The 19,760-nt window shown below is 37.4% G+C and overlaps 1 protein-coding gene across 1 annotated transcript in view; it reads right to left on the reverse strand.

Annotated features, from left to right (window-relative positions):
- Window positions 1-17,075, reverse strand: part of ppil2 (peptidylprolyl isomerase (cyclophilin)-like 2) — a 51,693-nt gene extending 34,618 nt beyond the window's left edge. Inside the window, exons 1-10 of the mRNA XM_047381914.1 lie at window positions 16,882-17,075; window positions 16,654-16,703; window positions 15,787-15,832; window positions 13,719-13,781; window positions 12,250-12,301; window positions 10,128-10,179; window positions 9,194-9,285; window positions 8,717-8,806; window positions 8,548-8,623; window positions 7,117-7,277 (exon numbers count right to left, since the gene is read on the reverse strand). Of these exons, the coding sequence (XP_047237870.1) occupies window positions 7,117-7,277; window positions 8,548-8,623; window positions 8,717-8,806; window positions 9,194-9,285; window positions 10,128-10,179; window positions 12,250-12,301; window positions 13,719-13,781; window positions 15,787-15,832; window positions 16,654-16,703; window positions 16,882-16,913 (714 nt within the window). The 5' untranslated portion in view covers window positions 16,914-17,075. The remainder of the gene's footprint in view (window positions 1-7,116; window positions 7,278-8,547; window positions 8,624-8,716; window positions 8,807-9,193; window positions 9,286-10,127; window positions 10,180-12,249; window positions 12,302-13,718; window positions 13,782-15,786; window positions 15,833-16,653; window positions 16,704-16,881) is intronic.
- Window positions 17,076-19,760: the final 2,685 nt, after the last annotated feature.

Raw genomic sequence — 19,760 nt, forward strand, 5'->3', positions numbered from 1 at the left:
GGTCCAGAGTGAAGTTTAATTAATAAAAAGCACTAAGTCAAACTGTTTTAAAGTGATATCAGCAGCTCATCAATGAAGGAACCGAAATGCATTAAATTTTATTCCCTAGACATTTTTTTATTTATAGTTACAGACATTTAAATGTGGTCAATATAAATGTAAAATATATATATATTTTTTTATACACATCTCTTAGGTTTCTTTGTATTGACACATTTTACGGTTATTAAAAGAAAACATGGGTTTACTTTTAGAGTGAGTAAATGCAGATGGAGCAGGCAACTTTGTTTTTATTGTTCTGGTAAAGAACTTAGTACTTTATTTCGCAAAAACTCATTTGATAAACACTAGATCATATTTTTTGACAACAAAACAGCAATAAAACAAAAGAAGAAAAATTTCCTCAAGTACAACTAAACTTTATACATATTTTTAAGTGGTAAAAGCAAACAGGTGCACATAGCTCCGGTTTTATCCTTCATGTACTGGATTACACTTCAGCTTCAAATTATTTTATTTGTTTTTAGGTTTCTTAAATGGTCTTGCCCTTCTTATTTGTCTGAGCTGCTTCACCCTTTCATGCCATGGGGTGCTCTTAGATCGGCCGACCAGATGCCTCTGACTGTCCCGAAGACATTTTAAAAATCCAGAGACGGAGGGGTTTCGGCTGCTAAAACGTGGAACAAACTGCCGCTGCAGGTCAGCCAGGCTCCATCTCACGCTGTTTTTAAAAAACACGTCTGAAACACACCTGACTCTGTGAGAGTTATCATCTGTGTTTTAGTTTTTTATCCTTTGTATGTACTTGTGCCTTTTTCACATTTCTACATCTCCTACATGGTAACTTATTGTTTTATTGTTCTATTCTTGTTGTTGCTCTAATTTTTTCTGCACATCACCTTGGTTAGCTGTTATGTTGATGGTAAAGTGCTTTAGAAATAAAATGCTATGCTATGTAATCTTTTCTCAAGTATTGTTGAGGCCCAGAGAAGATATTTTTAATTTTTACACTGACTAGAAGTATGGTATCTAGTATATAATTCAGCTATTTATAGTAAAATGGCACCATTAACACTAAAACACAAAACAGGAACAAATTTAAACTAATTATGTCTGACCGCAGATTATTGTTGCCTTTAAAAAGACATGAACATTTACTGAATCTGTTTTCATATTTAATTGCTCAACAGCTCCCCTTGGATTTTGTTTGTGTTTGAGCATCTAGCAAAGTTTTATACCACTTGGTGGAGCACCATCTCACCATCTCCAGATATAAACAATGACGTCACCTGACATCAACTCGACTCGACTAGGCCTGAAAACGCAAATATAAAACTCTGAAGTGTGTCAGTGTTCCTCTTGGCAGTGGGCACAATCTCACATTAAAACATCTATAGTTACACTGTGAAGAGTAAAATGGTTTAATTATAATTAAGTGAGAAAACATTAACTTATTTTTCTGTAATTAGGTCATAAAAAAGCCAAAAATGGTAAATGTATCCCTTTTCTGGAGAGCTGAATGAATTATATATATTTCTAGCTACACCTCAGTCATATTTATCCATGTCTTTACTTTACTACCCTCGTAAAGTATAAAACTTGATATCAGTGTGTCAGGATATTGATTTGAATTAAATTTAGACTGAACTGCATTCCATAAAACTTGTATATTAATATAACTTTTTCTAAATGAGATTTGTGGGGAATTGGCGATAAACTAAATTTAAATGTGTTCTTGTGCATCAACAATGGATATTCTTCTGGTTAAAAACAACCCCTCCAGGGTCTGTTTTAGACGAAATCCTTATTAGAAAACTTGAAAATGTCCTCTAAAAACTGTACAGATAATAGAAAAATACAATCAAAACAAATCAGGAAATTAAACTCTTGTGTTTTATATTTAATCTATTTTAGGAATTATAAGTGTCAATAATTAACAAAAAAAAAACCTAAGGAATAAAACATGCAACTGTTGGATCAGGTCAGAATTAAAGCTTTGTTATGCAGCGTGAAGAGTCGTCTTCACTCCAGCACACTTCTTTCAGAAACAGCTTGCCAGGTCTTCTGAATCATTAAGTACCAACGAGCATAATGGCATGATTAAAGGCCAAAGAACTAAGCCTCACCTAAGCTAAGAAATACATTAATCTTAAAATCAGTGAGCACCGGTTACCTAGATTATGAGTTGAAAGGTTGAATAAACAAACAACAGTGTAAGAAAGAAGGAGGTCCTGAATCAACAGGATAACTCAAAACACAAAAAGGTATAATTGCATCTGAAAAGGTTCAGTCTAGACTACAGATGATGTTTAGCAATCTTCTGCTCCAATTCCTCTGAAGGCTGAGGCTTCACCTTGTTTTTTTAAATCTGACCTATATTCACTGTTTTCTCAGAAGCCGTCAGACCGTCACCTCAAATATAAACCCCAGACAGAAAGCACACAAAAAGGCTCCGGCTTGAAAAGAAAACCCGATATAAACAGAGCAGCAGCAAGGAAAAGCTGATATGAAACAAGGTCCGACTGTTTCTGATTCTTCTCGGATATAGGTGATTAGTGGCTAAAAAGGGTCTCATCTCTTCCAGAACCCTAAAAACATTTCCTTTTAAATATGCTCACAAATGTAAAAAGTAAGCAAGCATTAAATAATAAGGAATATATAAGGACATCCTTTTTAATATATAAAATGCAACCTCACATCACTGTTAATAAGTTTGTTTTCCAGTGACTAAACGCAGTTATTCGTCTTCTTGCCCAATATACTGCCGTTCTTTAACAAACTGCTTGGCGCCCTCTTGTGCGCAAAGTAAACATTACATAGCTTAATAATGCACATTTCTAAAATGTTACAGAAGAAAGGTTTCTGCTACAATCTGTGAAACCATTTGATCCAAAAGCTAAGAAGCCTACATAATATGGAATTAATAAAAAATAATGTTAGGAAGTCTACTCTCTACATTTAGATGTAAAACTTTTCTTTTACTAGGTTAGTAAGTCAAGCGTACAGGTGACTAACTCCAGTACTCAAGAGCTGGTGTCCTGCAGGTGTTAGATGCTCTCCTGGTTCAACACACATTAATCAAATGATTGGCTCATTAGACGATCCTGCACAACGTGACGACACACACTGAGGAGGTAAATTCTGCTTTCTTGGACCAGGAATACATTAAAAAACATGCAGGAAACATCTGGTCTGATGCTTCTGACAACAAATAAACCTTCAACAATGGAAAAATTAGATTGAATGTTACATCTATTTAAACCAAGAGCTGATATCTAAATTTACTGTAACATGTAGGAGTTTTTAAAAGTTGTGTTTTCTGAGAAAGTAAAATGTTAGTTGTAGAAATAAAGTAAAAAGGACTTCAAGGGTCTTTAAGCATACTGTAGCTGTCGGATAACAACATTTGCAAAGCACTCAGTGGCCTACAGATATTCAGCTAGATGCTGTCATAGAAGAAAAACTACAGCAGCTTTTAGTTGACAAAGTATTTTTAAAGTATTGGGCAGATGAACCCTAAGTGTGTTAAGTTTAGCTTCTACAAATAACACCTGAATTCATCATAGTTGATCAACTAAACACTGAACTAAATTCACAGTCCTAACATGAACTATTTCAAGTTCCATCATCAATTTGACATGAAATAAAATACCGTATTTTCCGCACTATAAAGGCGCACCGGATTATAAGGCGCACCTTCAATGAATGGCCTATTTTAGAACTTTTTTCATATATAGGGCGCACCGGATTATAAGGCGCATAGAATAGAAGCTACTGCAGTCAAACGTTTGACTGGGGTTGCGTTATGCATCCACTAGATGGAGCTGTGCTAAAGAGAATGTCAACAAAACAGTCAGATAAGTCAGTCAAACTTTATTAATACACTACAAACCAGCGTTCTGATAACTCCATTCACTCTCATGGTAAGGTCTCCTCTACATAGAATTCTATTGAATAGAGCCAACCGCACGTTAGGAATGCATTGGAGTCTATGAAGTTGAAGTTGAAATCAAACGTTAGTTAAAATGTGAAAGGGAACTTTTCCCTGATTCAGTAAACATGTAAAAGAAACAGTTTGATGCACTAAATCAAACGTTAGTACTGTTAACCTTTCCTGTTTCTGTCCCCTGACCGTAGTCTGATGACACAGGGGAGACGCTTTCTCCAGGGCCGAAGTTACTAGTTTCCTCGGGGTTAACTCCCTCACTCATACGTTGCTGAGTTGAGCATGAAGAAACAGCATCAAAACACTGAGTTGTTGACGAGATTCGGGGTTCTTTTTAATGACTTTGCAGCACGTAAAAACACAGGGCTTACAGACTCATACACCGCTGCTCCGGTCGCCGTCTCTACCCACCCCACACACACAATAACGTCACTCCTTCACTCTTGATTCTCGGCTACGGCAGCACACAGCGCCACCTCTGTCCGGAGGAGTAATGTCAACATCTTCCATACACACACACGAAACATACACCCCACACACTGAGCTTCTAATCACATATAGTTCAGGCAATTCCTGCAACAGTACATTCAAACGTTATACACACACAAGTGGTGTTGGACTAGGAGTAAGCACAGTACAGGTGTTTACCGCTATTACTTCGGCGACACCCCTGACTACGGTAGCCGTAATGCTGCAAGCGGTGCGGCTTTGTAGTTTACCAGTCGTACTGAAACATTTTGACAGAGCGCCGTGTACAACCAGTATGGATCAACCAATTAACCAATTGATCCATATATAAGGCGCTCCGGATTACAAGGCGCACTGTCATTTTTTGAGAAAATTAATGGTTTTTAAGTGCGCCTTATAGTGCGGAAAATACGGTATTTTAGAAGATATTATGTGTTTTTGATGATGTCTGAATAAGGTGTGCTAGAGAAACAAAGGCTCTAAGAATGTGCGGACTTGTGGCCTATCACACAGCTCTAACCAGCCGCTCTCTACCGGTTCAGTTACATTCTGCTTTTTCTCTTCCTGGAAGCTACACCTGGTATAATAATAATAATAATTGATACTTTATTGATCCCCGAGGGGAAATTAGACCCTCTGCATTTAACCCATCCCTTATAGGGAGCAGTGGGCTACCGTTGTGCGGTGCCCGGGGAGCATTCTGGGCTAAGGGACCCAGAGTGGCAATCTGCGGGATACGAACCCGGCCCCTTGTGTCCCCTCCGGAACACAAACCACCTGCTCTAACCACTAGGCCACCACAGCTCTGTGTTTAGCTGTAGCACCTTCCTGGAGGGGGTATCAGCTGAGCTACTACTGCCAACAACTTAATGTTCTCCTTCTATAGATGAGACACCTGGCCCTGTCTTTCAGTGTTTAACCCTGTCTCTCCTAGACATGGCTACTGGCTGAGCTTTTTACTGCATCTAAAAGCATTTGCTCTTCTTCATCCTATAGACTTGACAACTGACTCAGAAGTTATCTGCTAACTGTGTTTCTCTCCTAGATTCAGCCACTGAAAGGAGCTACTACTGTTATTAACTTTTCTTCAACATAGAAAGTACTGCTGGATCAGTGCTTCTGTGTTTTTTTTGTGTCTCTGCTCTGTTCTCTCAAACCTTCAGTTGGTCGTGACAGATGGCTGCTCACGCTGAGCCTGGTTCTGGTTCTGGTTCTGCTGGAGGTTTCTTCCTGGTAAAAGGGAGTTTTTTCTCTCCACTGTTGCTACATGCATCCTCATTTCGAGGGATTGCTGCAAAGTCAATGCAAGTGACTGTCCGGAGGAGTGAATGCTGCAAGTCACTTACTCAATGCAATCTGCTGAGTTGTCTTGGACAAGAAAGCTTTTAACCAATTTGAATAATAAACTAAATTTGATTGTATTATTTAATAACTAGGACCATTTTAAATGGATGTAACTGACTTTGAATCTGTGTACGATTGAGTTGAGATGATATTTGTTGTAAATTGGTGCTGGTAAAAAAAAACAATTACATTTTATTTTTACTCACATAAAGAGCAATTTAATATGATTGGAATTTTAAATTAAACTGCTCTTAATCATATAATTTACTGCTTCGCTTGTCAAAAAGCAAAGGTGAAAGGTACCCATTAGGCTTAGGGTTTTGAAGCACTCTGATGTTGGGGTTCCTCTTTGATAAAATCCTCATTTTGTTGAAGCGCATCAACTAATAAAACCCCCACTCATGTAAATTAAAGACCAAATCTGTCCTGTTATTTCTGCTATATTTATCTGTATAAGCTCTCTTAAATGTAATTTGAGTGAAAAATGAGAGAATGCATTAGGCTGTCACCTCATCCCTTTCACTCAGCGTAAAGATGCACCTCATCATAGCCATATTGTTTTAATGCTTAGGGCAGGAACCTTACGTTAATATAGTTATCAATAATTAATCTGCACACAAAGGCTGATATGAACACCCGGATAGCCAGCACACCTGCTCAGCAGTCTTCAAGCCTTTTACTTCTGTGGGGGAAATGTCACAACTCATGTCCACATAAAAAGGTCATGTTAGTCCTGAGAGTCTCTCAGTCTGCAGCAGTGTTCACTCCTAAACAGGACACTGCACACCTGGGAGAGCTGCTGGCTCAAATTCTTTAGATAAAAACACAGCTCCAAATTTTTATAGAAATTTTTTTACTTTGTCAAAATAATCATGTATACGAGAGCTAAAGTCTGTTTGGTATGAGCACCTAAAGAAGGAAACTGCAGAGATGTTTCATCACACAGTGATGTGTGTCTTCAGCTGCAGAGGAACCAGTCTAATTGTTTCAGGTATCTTCAGGGGCTAATGTCAAAATGACATTGAGGGGAAAGTGACTACAAGGATGAACAGTGCTGCAGCAAATCTCTGACCTTTATTCTGGAGCCATTCATAGCGATTCCAATTCTTCTTTTCTGGCTTGAAACTGTTGCTCAAATATGCTGCAGAATGGCAAGGATGCAAAAAAGATGCCAATTCTGGGGCAGACTGGAAAGCATAGTAAACAGCTGTGTTTTGGGGAATATGAATGGAATAAAGCATTTAGATGGAAGCAAATATTGTGATGAAGAGGGGGCTACATGTATGTTTTGGTTTATATTCAATACCTCTTCAGTTTACCTCACCATCTATGCTTTCCAGGTGTTTGTCTTTACTTACAGCATTTAGTTTGTCTGTCTTTTTGGCTTCAGGCTCCTTCATGGTGGAGGCCAAGAGCTGATCCCCTTTGTATTCTTTGTAAAGTTCAGCCAAGGTCTCTCTTGTTTCCAGGTTGGTGCTGTTCAGGTGGTATGCTGGATCCTGTTTGGCCTTTTCCTCATCTACACAGTAACAGGGACAGAATCGAGGAAACAGTTCAACTACATAAAAAAATGTTTTACCCTTTTAACACAGATTTTTATTTTTGGCAGTTTTGACAGTTTAACTGCAAACAAATTTGAGCGTAACAGACGAATTTATCCTGAACTTTTCACAGAAGGGATGCCAGTGTTTTTTTTTTTATTGCTTAAATACTTGGACAGAAATTGAAAAAAGTTGGAATTATCAACCTGAATCAACTCCCAGAAAAGTAACTGCAAAATTCAATGATCGACACATTCATAAAATATTGTGAAACTTGCACTATTAAACAGTTACCTTGCACTTCTGACAGTTTGTATCTTATTAAATTAATGGCACACACACAGTACTACACAACCTGTGATAGTGAACATGTCACTACAGTGCTTACTTTAGTAGTTAGCCTAATCACTGACCACAACAGATGGTCTTAAAAGATCTTACTAATTTTCCCAAGTAGTAACTGGAACAGAGTTGAGTTGGGTGTGATGTCATTCCCAACCTTATAGTTAAATACAACAAAGTATGTTTAAAGCACCCCACACCAAAGCCATGCAAACATGGCCAGTGATGATGAAATGCAGAAGCCATTGCCCTGTTTTTATTCAGCAGTGTAAAAATGGTTTCAGATGTTCCATGGCAGCAGTGGACAGTGTGGTTCTTGTATGGAAAAACCAAATGTTTCAGATACATGTCAGCTTCACAACATCTGGTGAAGATTAATAAACAAGTTGGCAACCAGGTCCTCATTTATGGTCAACCAAGTTTTTTTGGGTTTTTTTGAGTATTTTTAAACAAGGATAACTCATTTGGTTTAGCACTGCCCTTCATCGTAAGGCCAAATTAGCCAATTTTTACTTAGATTGTTTTCTTTATAAGAATGATGCCCTACTTGTTCGTGCTTAAAGGAGGTTTTTGTTCAACATGTAGCCCCCTAGGCATCGTTTAGTACACGGCCTTGATGTGTGCAGCCCTATGTGTAACAAATCGTTCTCTTTTCGGTGAGGGTTATTTTAGGTTCACAATCACTAAACAGAAATCTAGGATTTAGCTTTTGTTTCCTTATGCTTATGCACTTGAACTGTAACAAATCCCGATAAATCTGTATACGAGGCGGGTGGTAACCAGTTACATTTACCCGAGTAACATTTGAAAAAAATATTTCTAGCACCATACTACTCTTACTTGAGTAACATTTTTGGCTGCTCTACCGACCTCTGACCCAACAAAAACAACTCGTTGGTAACTTACCTGGATCCAGCACTTTGAGGTTGTTCTTTACGTGAAAAAAGTTGGACACATTGAACTTATCCAGGTTGGTGGGGTCCTTTGGAGACAAAAAAAAAAACCCAGAAATGTCACATATTTCTCACACCTGCAAATCAATGAATAAAACTAAAGAAATGAAGCAGCAGACCACCTGAAGCATTATGATATCCTTTCTAGTGAAGGGGTCATCAGTCAGCAGGTCTTTATAACTTTTGGTCTTGATGTTTAGTTGCTCAACAGCCTGCAGAGAAACAGAATTACCTCAAACAAAAGCAAAAAAGCTACTGTAAAAACTACATTAGGTGACAAAATTTAACATTCAGTTTCTTTGCTTTCTGTTGCCGATTTCTATGCCAATTCATAATCACTATAAGTACTATGTCATAATTTCATTTAGTTAGTTTACATTTATAAAGCAATCTGCAAAAAACTGCAGCTTTTTGGGAAAATAACCCATCTCCATTACACAGAACCATGTGACATAAGGCAATATTTCATGATAAAATGATTGCTAATCATCTGCTCTGCCATAAACTGAAACCAAAATCAATATTATCTCTTTATCATGTCATCAGTTTGTGTTAGGAAAGTGTTATCAGTAAAGATCAATACAGCAAAAGTGACCGACCTCGTAGGAAAACACATTTCCTGTGACCTTGTTGGCAACAAAGTGAGAGTTATTTGTGAAGACGTTGTAGAGAACAGGGCAGTGATACTTTCCTGGAACAAAAATAAAAACAGAGAAAGTAAGCAGCTGGCTGAAGGTAGAGCTACTCTAAATAAGATGATTGATCTTCACCGGAAGTCAAGGACAAAAATGTTCAACCTGTGTTACATTACCTTCTATACCCCCCATAATAAACCACTTTCAATCAATTACATTTTCTCTCTTTCAACAGCATTACAAGAGCCCTGGGATTTTTGCAATATGGGAAACATTGAATAAAAGGTAGAATAAACTACAAAACACAGATTGGCTAATCACCTGTTTTTACCTGGTTAGGTGCGGGTCACCCATGCTAAAAGGACTCGCTGGAAAACCAAGATCTTCCAAAAGTTTTTAAAAACCTCCATGCTTAGTGCAAAGTTTAGTACAGAATAATACGCTGGTGATTTCTATGAATCACCAGCGTTTCTGTAAGTATGGTCAGCATGCGATTGACTGAACGTGCACGGATAACATGCGACGACCACATACCGGAACGCGAGAGCTAAACACACACAAAAAAAAACCAACTCTGAAGTATTTTCTATTTTTTAAAAAGAATTCTTTGGCTACTGAATTGTTGAAATATTTCTCATTCACTCCATTATTACTCAATTTTTGGGTTATTAATTGTGCTTAGAATGAAAAAAGTGAAATTAAGAGAACTAAAAAAAGAAAAAAACAAACTTAAACTCAAAATAGAGCGAAATTTATAGGAGCTTTTATAACCCCTCCTGCTCCTTTTCTGTTTCTCTCCAACTACTGTTTTAAGTTTGGGATCTAGCAACATAAGCTTGCTCTTTCACAGGAACAAAGTTTCTACATTTATCATCAATTTATATTAAAAAATATTTACCATCGTTGTTTTTGGCGAAGTTGAGTTTAATAAGAGACTTCGCTTCCAGTTTCTGCAAAACAACAACAAAATAGTGAGACTGAAAAATTAAGTATACATATAGTACAGTATAGTTGTGTGAAAACAAACCCATGTTCAAGTGTAATCTTATTTCTAAATTTACCTCTCCAACAAAAATTTATATAAATAAAAAATTATCTTGGTGCACTCAAACTACAAATACAAAGATAGGTTTTCTAGCTGAGGAGAAAGTGAGTACACCCTGCCCCATAATGGCTAGTCTCACCCTCTTTGGCTGAAATAACGTCAGAGTGACACCTCTTGTAACCATCTACCACTATCTGACATCGGACTGAAGAGGGTTTGCCCCACTCATAACGTTCAGCATGATGGGTTTCTTGCAGGTTCAGCCCGCTTGAAGTCAGCCCACAGCACCTCAATGATATCAAGATCTGGGCTTTGACTTGGCCCGGGATTTTGCATTTCTTAATTCTTTGCAAGCCTTTCGTGGATTTACTGCTATATTTTGAGTCCAATTCTGCTTCGGCACAATTTTTTTATAGACGGTCACATTTTCCTCAACTACCCTCTGATACACAGAATTCATGAGGGAGTTAACCAGGTCCTGATGCAGCAAAGCATCCCCAAACCATGACACTTCCACCTTCATGTCTCTCAGATTGGGTGAGGTTGTTTTCCTTTAATGGTGTATTTGGTTTACGCCAGACTTGTTTGTCCAAAGAACATTATTCCAGAAGTCCAGATCTTTGTCTTAATTCTCTCTGGCAAACTTTAGCCTGGTCTTTGTGGGTTTATTTGGGTTCAGTGTTTCCTCCTTTCACAACTCCCATGAAAGTTAAACTGTGTGTAGTCTCTTTCTGATTGTACAGTCACTTTCACATCAACAATAGCAAGAGCCCGCTGTAGATATTGTGATGAGATTTTAGGGGGTTTGAAGACTTCTTTTAGCATCTTGCTGCCTGCTTTTGGGGTCAACGTGCTTGGATGACAAGACCTGGACATTTGCTCTTAATGTCCTCCACTTGTGAACTGTTTTCCAGAGAGAGGAACTGTTGATTTCAAATTGAAATCCTTGCCAGACTCATAAGCTGCTACAACCTGTGGCACATGTGACTCAGGCAGTAGGAGTTCGTCTTCTAACTGGTTGGTTGCCGGTTAGAACCCCCGCTCCGTCCATCTCAGACGTTGTGTCCTTGCCTACTGATGGTGGTCAGAGGCCCCGGCGGCGCTGATTGTATGGCAGCCGTGCCCCAGGGCAGCTGGATGACTGATTGTAGTGCTTTGGGGTCCTAAGACTTGATAAAGCGCTATACAAGTGCAGGTCATTTACCACTGCAGCGGTCAAGAACGACACCAAACTACTGTAAATCTCTATGGTTTAAAACAGGATAAACCCACTAAAATGCTGAGTAACAAGCTTACTTTTGGGGTGGGTTCGTCACCAGAAATTTTACAGAAAATGTTTTAAAGGTAAGTTCTACAGTTTCAATTGTTTAGTCATATTACTTGAATTTTAGAGTACTGTTTAAATTTAAATTTTATAGCCAAAATGTGTTGCAAAAACACAGGCTTTTAAATGGTTTCCTAATACACTAAATTCCTGTCTTATTTATATTTTTCTAAAGGTTGAGTAGCACTAGTGGCCTTTTTTATTAGCAGCTGGACAGGCAGAAGGGCTGAGAAAGAATGGGAAGACATGTAGTAAATGTCCCGAGATCAGGACACGAAGCAGCTTGCATTGAGGACAGCAGCCTCTGCGTATTATGGTGTGCCTGCTCTACCACTGAGCCACTTAGTGCCACACTCCTGTGTTATTGACATGGAGTCAGAATTTTGACTTATTTCCTTAATAAGTTCCTAAAAGTCCAGGTTAAAACTGTCACTATTATTAGGTGCAGAGATGGGAAAATCCAGTCCTTGCTGGCCGGTGTCTGATAGCAGCCTGCAAATGATTCACTGACTTAAATCAGGTCCTGAGGGACCAGAATTGTATTCTCCATCTGATGCTCATCACATGCCAAATACCTTTGTGTGAGGAAGTTTGAACATAAGCTTTCCATGTAAAGACAATTTCAACAAAACTGAATCAATGTTTTCTTACTTCTCCAGAGATTGGATTAGTTCCATACTTCTTAATCCATGGGACGATGCTCCTGAAGGGGAGAAAGGACAGGAGAGAAAGCGAGCAGATGCAAAAGTATACATTTCTTACAGTTAGTTGTTCAATTACAAAATCAGTTTGTGTTCAGAAATCAGTTGTATAAAAAGCAAACCAAAATGTGTGACAGCATAGTTGGTATTCTAATAAAGACATGGAAGAATGAGTTTATCCACATGCAAAAGATGTTTAGAAAGTCTTAAAATCATTTATTTTACTGCATTATATCACACTGAAAATTTCACAAAAATCCCACCTTTAATATGAGTACATTACTCGGTGTGGAAAAAAAACGCACCTTATTAAAATATAATTGTTTAACAACCCCCAACAATTGCCACAAAATAAATATAACCTTTTAATTTACTTTACTTCTTTTGGGTGGAGAATTTCTAATCAATTCCTTTTTTCCTGGAGATTAAATTAGACATGAAACAGAAACTGCCCACTAAGCTAGAACAAGGACCCATACTTATCTTCCCTTCCACACACAATAGGCAGGATAGTAAACTCACTGTAAGAAAACTGCCACCAATGGTTCATCTTGGGGTCAAAAGTCTCTAGGTCAACCACCAGATGCTATCTGCATGTCAAATAAGTTTTATTCTTCAATGGAAGAAAAAACTCATTTCCATTCCTATGTTTACAAACATAAAAACGTAAAGTTTGCTAAACTCCACTGGTCTTTAACTGGAACTGTGTGCTTTGGTCAGATTAAACAGCAACTGAACCTTGCAACAACAAAACACCAGGTGGGTTAGCGGGAAAGAAAGCATAAATGTGTGGAAAAGTATCTACTACCATTCATTCATGGCTATCTCAGTCCCCAGACATAAATCCTTTAGGGAAGAAAACATGAAAAAGGACCCAGGATTCTGGGAAAAAAAGATGAATCCCTGATCCAACACACCTAAATCGAATATCTGAATTACCTCCTCACTATGTCACCAATATCTGCGGAAGCCTGGAAAGGAGTCATTTATTTGATTCAGGTGTGTCGGAGCAGGGATGCATCTAAAATTGCAGGATAGTAGCTCTTACGGACTGGAGTTGGAGAGCCCTGATCTAGGGAGCTGAGCACAGAGTAATGGTCTAAAATCCCTGGAGGCTTCAACTTCTTAAAGCTTTAAAGGAGAAGACTAAGTGCTATCTCACTGGCAGAAAGAGGTTGTACCAATAGGTGCCAATAACCCCCAGTGATTTCGCTAAAAGCAAGTAATTCATAAAATGGGATATTTTTTGACCACTAAATAAATGTTCTCAAATTAAAGATTACAATTTTCTAAATGTATCAATGTAATATTATGCTATTGTATTGAATTTATGATTTGTTTTAGATTCTTACATCTTTTCAAGGGGGCAACAACAAATTTGTCTGTGCCTGTAATTTGCAATCAGTACAAGTTACTCACAGCAGGTCAAATACCACCCCGTCCTCGGTGCAGACTGGATACTCGAACGGTTGCAAGGACAAGCTGAAAAGAAGTAAAAATGGAGCAAACTGTTATTTTCTGTCTGACATCTTACCAAACATGGAATCACCAGTGTTGGACAATGTTCCGTTAGTTGTATAACCTCTTAGTAAAGAAAAAATTGTGCACAAACAATTTTATTTTATTTAACTAAACATATTGGATCTTTAAGATATGCATAAAAACGGAATTACAGTGTTGAGTTTACTAAAATGTCCTGCACCACTCTAATAAAGCAAATGATTTGCAGTTAAAAGAGACTAATGAGCTGTTGCAAATGGCTGACTGATAGAAACATGAAACAAACAACAGAGCTGTCAGCTGAAACAATGCAAAGGATTAAACTCCTTTAAGAAGATAAATCAATAGTGAGTGTGGTGAAAAATGCTGACTGTTGTTAGCTAGCCGGGCTCATCATCTCGAGCATGTCTAGTCAAAATATTCAGGTTTTTGAAAAGGGAAACATCCATGTAGATCAAGGAAGAAATGAAGGATTGGGACAGAAAACGTAAAGCATGAAAATGGACAAATTGGCACATTGGGCAGAAACAGGAGTCAGTGTTTGGGAACAAAACGTAGAAAATCTACTGTGGGAGAAAAAGTTATCCTAGAACCACCATTAACATCTAAACAAAAGAAAACTGAGAGGAAATTAGACAAGTCCAAGTTATTTATAAAGATAATTTAAAAAACAGGTTAACCTACAGTGCTTTACAAAGATAAGATAAATCAAAGATACACCAAGACATAAAACAGATATAAAAACAGTCATAAAACATAACAGAGAAATTAAAAGGAACACCTCAAATCACACTGAGCCAAACACTATTGAGAAAAGATGTATTTTTAAAAAGAGACTTAAAACAGGAAGAGAAGGTGCCTGGAGAATATTTAAAAAGGAAACATGGTCCAAAGTTTGGAAGCCAAAAGAAAAAAATGCCTCATTTCTGCCTAGTTTGTTTGGAGAACTAAAATCAGCTGGTCAGCTGATCTAAATGCCCGCAAAGGAAGATAAGGCTGGAGTAAATCAGAGAGGTACTGTAGAGCAAGACCATTAAGGCATTATAAGCCAACATTAGGGTACTGAAATTAATTATGTGCTGCATAGGGAGTCCATGCAGAGAGCACTGCTCATGTCTGTGTGGACAGGTTAAAAGCCTAGCAGCAGCATTTTGAACACATTTACAATTTAATAAAAATAATGGCATGTCAAAAATTAAATCATACACAATTATTCACAATCAATGGAAAAATCTTTATTAGCATCAGAGCAATCAAATCACCCCTTTTGTAAACGCAGAGAAGCTATTTGCATATTTATCTTTGATGATGAGTTCCAAACCTTTTGAGGTTGTTAGGCCTCTCGCCATAACCCTAATCTTCAGCTAACTCTATTCCTGTATCAGATTCAAGTCGGGACTAAAACATTTCTTATAAACATGTTGGTAAAAAAAAACAACCTTAAACCCAGATCTGCCAGACGGATGACTAATGTTGGGTTAGTCACATCAAGGAGAGTGTTTGAAAGAAGCAGGACATTTTCACTGCTGTAAATAAAGGATCGGGCCAGATTGGAGCCAGTACCTCAGAGGGAATATAAAGCTGGACATTTCATTTAATTTCAAAGACAATAAATCTGCCTTCATTCTGCAAAACTACTACATAAGAAGGCTGAAACTTGATGAGGAACATTGTTTCTCATCCGTGAAATCCTCAAACAAATCAGAAAAGTCAGATGGGCTGCAAGAAACTACTAGTTTGTTAGATGTTTTTTGGTTCATCAATGCGGAATTTCTTTCCTTTACTTGATCGAAAAAAAGGATGAAACAAAATCATTTAAATTATTTAGGCATGTTTTACAAAGCCAAATCATTCATTTGTTAAATGAACTAGTCTATCATCTATTCTGACTCCAGTCTGCTCTGCCTGAGGCTTCTAACCATCACCAAAGAACAGAAAATTAGCATAAAAATGTTTTTCTTCCACAGAACAAACAATTCCTTCTTACCTGCAGTGGTCAAATGGAAGTCGTTTAAAGTTTGCCTGGGGAATTTCTGGAAATGAAGCAAAATTTGACAATGGCAATCAGTTCAAAAGAATCATGTTAGGTTAAAGCTGCAGTAATGTCCTGGTTTTGTAGAGCTGTCTTCAGTTTAATTAAAGAATTTGTTACACACAAAAAAAAAAACTGATTTTATTCCTTAAGAGACATTTTACATTTAACCTGTATATTAACCTATTCAACATGATATTTTTTTTCCAGTTGCCATACACAGACTTATGTAATTTTCTAACTGCAACAACATGGTTGTCGAACTTTTTAGTTTCCAATTCCCCAAAAAACAGCTGGAGAGGCCTGTGACCAAGAGTATCAGAGGAGTACGGAGGCATTACTAAGAAGGCAAATAAACAGGGGTATAATGACAACATAAACAGCAGGAATAACGAATATATACAATTTTTAAACTATAAACGTCTACCGTTTTTATTTTTCAATTATTATTTTTGTTATTTTCTTCGCTTTCTGACGATGATCTTAAGACACCACACTGGTTGATTTTCCAACCCACAGTAGGGTCCTGACCCCAACTTTGGAAAACAATGCTCTAAACTTATCTGAATTAGACTGTAAACAGGACAGTATTTACTTAAGTCTTTTTTTCGACTGCTTCCTTTAGGGCTGTACCCTACATCCCCCTGTCTCCGTGGAGTCTTATCAACTAATCCCAAAGAACAAATTTCAACTATTTTCACAACTTATGTTAACGTTGACATGTGATAAACACTATCGTGCAACTCGCCGATTTAACATAACAATTTACAAATATAGCAAAGAAAAAAAAAGACAAAAATTAATAACGTAGCTGAAACTCACCTGCTCGTTTCCCTCCATAAAAGTTGGTATATTCTGTACATGTGATGTACCTGTAATGACGGTAAAATACTGAATCGTTAAGGAACGTTAAGGAGAAAAAAATAACAAACGCCTACAAAGCTTTTAATTTAAAGAAACACCACAAACAAGCTAACGTGTTAGCATGCTAGCCTGTTAGCGGTTAAGGTAAAACGGATTTTTATGACGTCAGAAACGTTTTAGTCTTACATTTTGTCCTTTTGATGCTGTCGCTTCCCCATCCTTACTGTGTTAGCAGGTCTGAACTATTGGATACAATAAAAAATGTCTAACATTAACTATAAAACATACAAGCTTGTAGCCTTCTCTGTGCTTCTTGTTTATGTTCCTTCTTCTTCTTCGGTAATTTTAAAGCAGTTGGCATCCGATTTGTTGCATTACCGCCATCTTATGGATATAATGTTCTTTTTCTGTGGCCTTATTTGTAAATTCCTCTCACTGCCGCCACCTATGGAAATACAATGAATATACAACACATACTGTCTGTATGAAAATGTCAGGTTTGTTAAAAGGGAAATAAATATTTAATAATGATTATATATTAGCCAGTTACTATTTTTATAAATCACTGAGTAAAATACTGTTTTCTCACAAATGCACCATAAAAAGGAGCTAAGTAAAGACACCAAACTTTCTTTGTGTTACTAGTGGCCTAAATACAGTATATTCTCACCCTCTGTTTTGTTAAATTCAACTTTTTCTTCAAAGTAATCTGATAGAACAACTCATAGAAATTATTTTAAAGTAGAGTTTTCAGTTTTTCAATAATGACTACTTGGATAAATGTTGCTGAAAAACCTTTCGCTGTAGCAGAAAAAATCTATATTTTCTGTAGTTTTTTTTTTTTACTTTGAAAACATATTTTTGCACCCTTTTACTGCCAACTTACAATGTGCATGTATGCACAATAAAGTTAAACAGTTCATGTTGAAGATGTTTTACACATACCCATAGTTGTATTAGTTATTTACAATTGCTTTTAGAAGTTTACATCCACTCATGATTAAAAGGAATGTCATTAATTCGCCACTTTTAATAATTTCTTCGGGAGGAAAAGGGGTGATTATACAACATACAACTGGGTACAACTTTTTACACAAAATGAAGTAATAAATAATATACATAGACCCCCACTAATATTTGACTTTAGACCCCCACTAATATTTGAAGTTCTGTTGTTTAAAATCGTTTAAGTTGTTTGCTGTATTTCACAATTGAAAAAGAACATTTCAAAAGCATCACAAAAGCCCAAAATTAATGCAACATTAATGCATATGGTAAGACGGTGTAAACTTTAACTTCCTAAATAAAACAAAAATAACAACTACATTTATCAACAAGTTTTTTTTTTTTTTTTTTTGGCATTTAATTCATAGTTATGGCTACAAGAGAAAGGAGCGGTCAAATAATGTGGAGAGGCAAAAACTGCCCAAACCAACCTGGTTCTATGTAAAAAAAAAAGAAAGCAATTGGCCCCTAAACCTAAGCAATGGCGGATATCAAGAGAATGCATTAAACTGTGTGTGTGTGTATGTTGGGGGGCTTTACCAAGCTCATGCTACAGTATCTGAATTAGATTTGTGTTCAGACTTTGACTAGGCCACTCCAAAGCTTTGTTTTGTTTTTAAAGTCATTCAGAGGTGGCCTTGGTACTGTGCCATGGATCATTGTCCTGCTGCAGAACCAAAGTGTGGCTGGGCTTAAGGTCCCATACTAAAGGTTGGACATTCTGTAGAATGTTGTAGTAGAGGGAAAAATTACAATTATAGAAAGTTGTCCAGGTCTTGAGGAAGCAAAGCAGCCCCAGACTGTCACACTGTCATCCTCATGTTTAACTGCATGTTTGGATGGTCCTTTTCTAAGATGCTGTGTGACATCTGGTCAGATGTAACATGACCCACACCTTCCAAGAAGGTCCACTTCTGTTTCATCAGTCCACAGATTTTTTTTCTAAAATTCTTGGGGATTATCAAAATGTTTGTGGTAAATGTGAAACTGGCCTTTGGGTTATTTTGGGTCAGCAGTGGTTGAATTCTGACCTTAACTGAGGTAAATGAGGCCTGCCGTGCTTTAAATGCACTTTGGTTTTTCATGGGACCTCCTGGTTGAATCGTGGATGTGCACTTGGAGTAATTTTGGTTGACCAACTTCACCTGGAAAGGTTTACCAGAGCTGCATGCTTTATGCGGCTGTGGGCTCTCACTTTGGTTTGCTGGAGTCCCAAAGTCTTAGAAATGGCTTCGTAACCCTTTCCAGACTGATAGATGTCTTTTCTTTTAGAAGATGCTGTGCATTTGAGATCTTTTAGCCATCAGAGAGGTTTTCTTCAAATAATTTGTTATATTTGCAGGTCTGCTAATAATTAGGTCTGGGTTTGGTTTGTGAAATTGAACTCAGATGGAAAAAAAAATTGTTTCTCACAGTTAAATTATGATTTAACGTATGAACGTATTCATGAATTAATGTATGAAACTATCATTTAAAAACTGCTTTTGTATTTACTCAGGTTATCTTAATCCAATATTGAAATTTATTTGATGATCAGAAACATTTAAGTGACGAAAAAGCAAAAACAGAAGAAATATGTAAGGGGGAAATACACTCACCGGCCACTTTATTAGGTACACCTGTCCAACTGCTCATTAACACAAATTTCTAATCAACAAATCACATGGGAGCAACTCAATGCATTTAGGCATGTAGACATGGTCAAGACGATCTGCTGCAGTTCAAACCGAGCATCAGAATGGGGAAGAAAGGTGATTTAAGTGACTTTGAACGTGGCATGATTGTTGGTGCCAGACGGGCTGGTCTGAGTATTTCAGAAACAGCTGATCTACTGGGATTTTCACGCACCACCATCTCTAGGGTTTACAAAGAATGGTCCAAAAAAGAGAAAATATCCAGTGAGCGGCAGTTCTGTCGGCGCAAATGCCTTGTTAATGCCAGAGGTCAGAGGAGTTTGGCCAGACTGGTTCGAGCTGATAGAAAGGCAACTGTAACTCAAATAACCACTCGTTACAACCAAGGCATGCAGAAGAGCATCTCTGAATGCACAACACGTTGAA

This window comes from Girardinichthys multiradiatus, chromosome 12, assembly GCF_021462225.1.
Source record: "Girardinichthys multiradiatus isolate DD_20200921_A chromosome 12, DD_fGirMul_XY1, whole genome shotgun sequence".
NCBI classification, from domain to species: Eukaryota; Metazoa; Chordata; class Actinopteri; order Cyprinodontiformes; family Goodeidae; genus Girardinichthys; species Girardinichthys multiradiatus.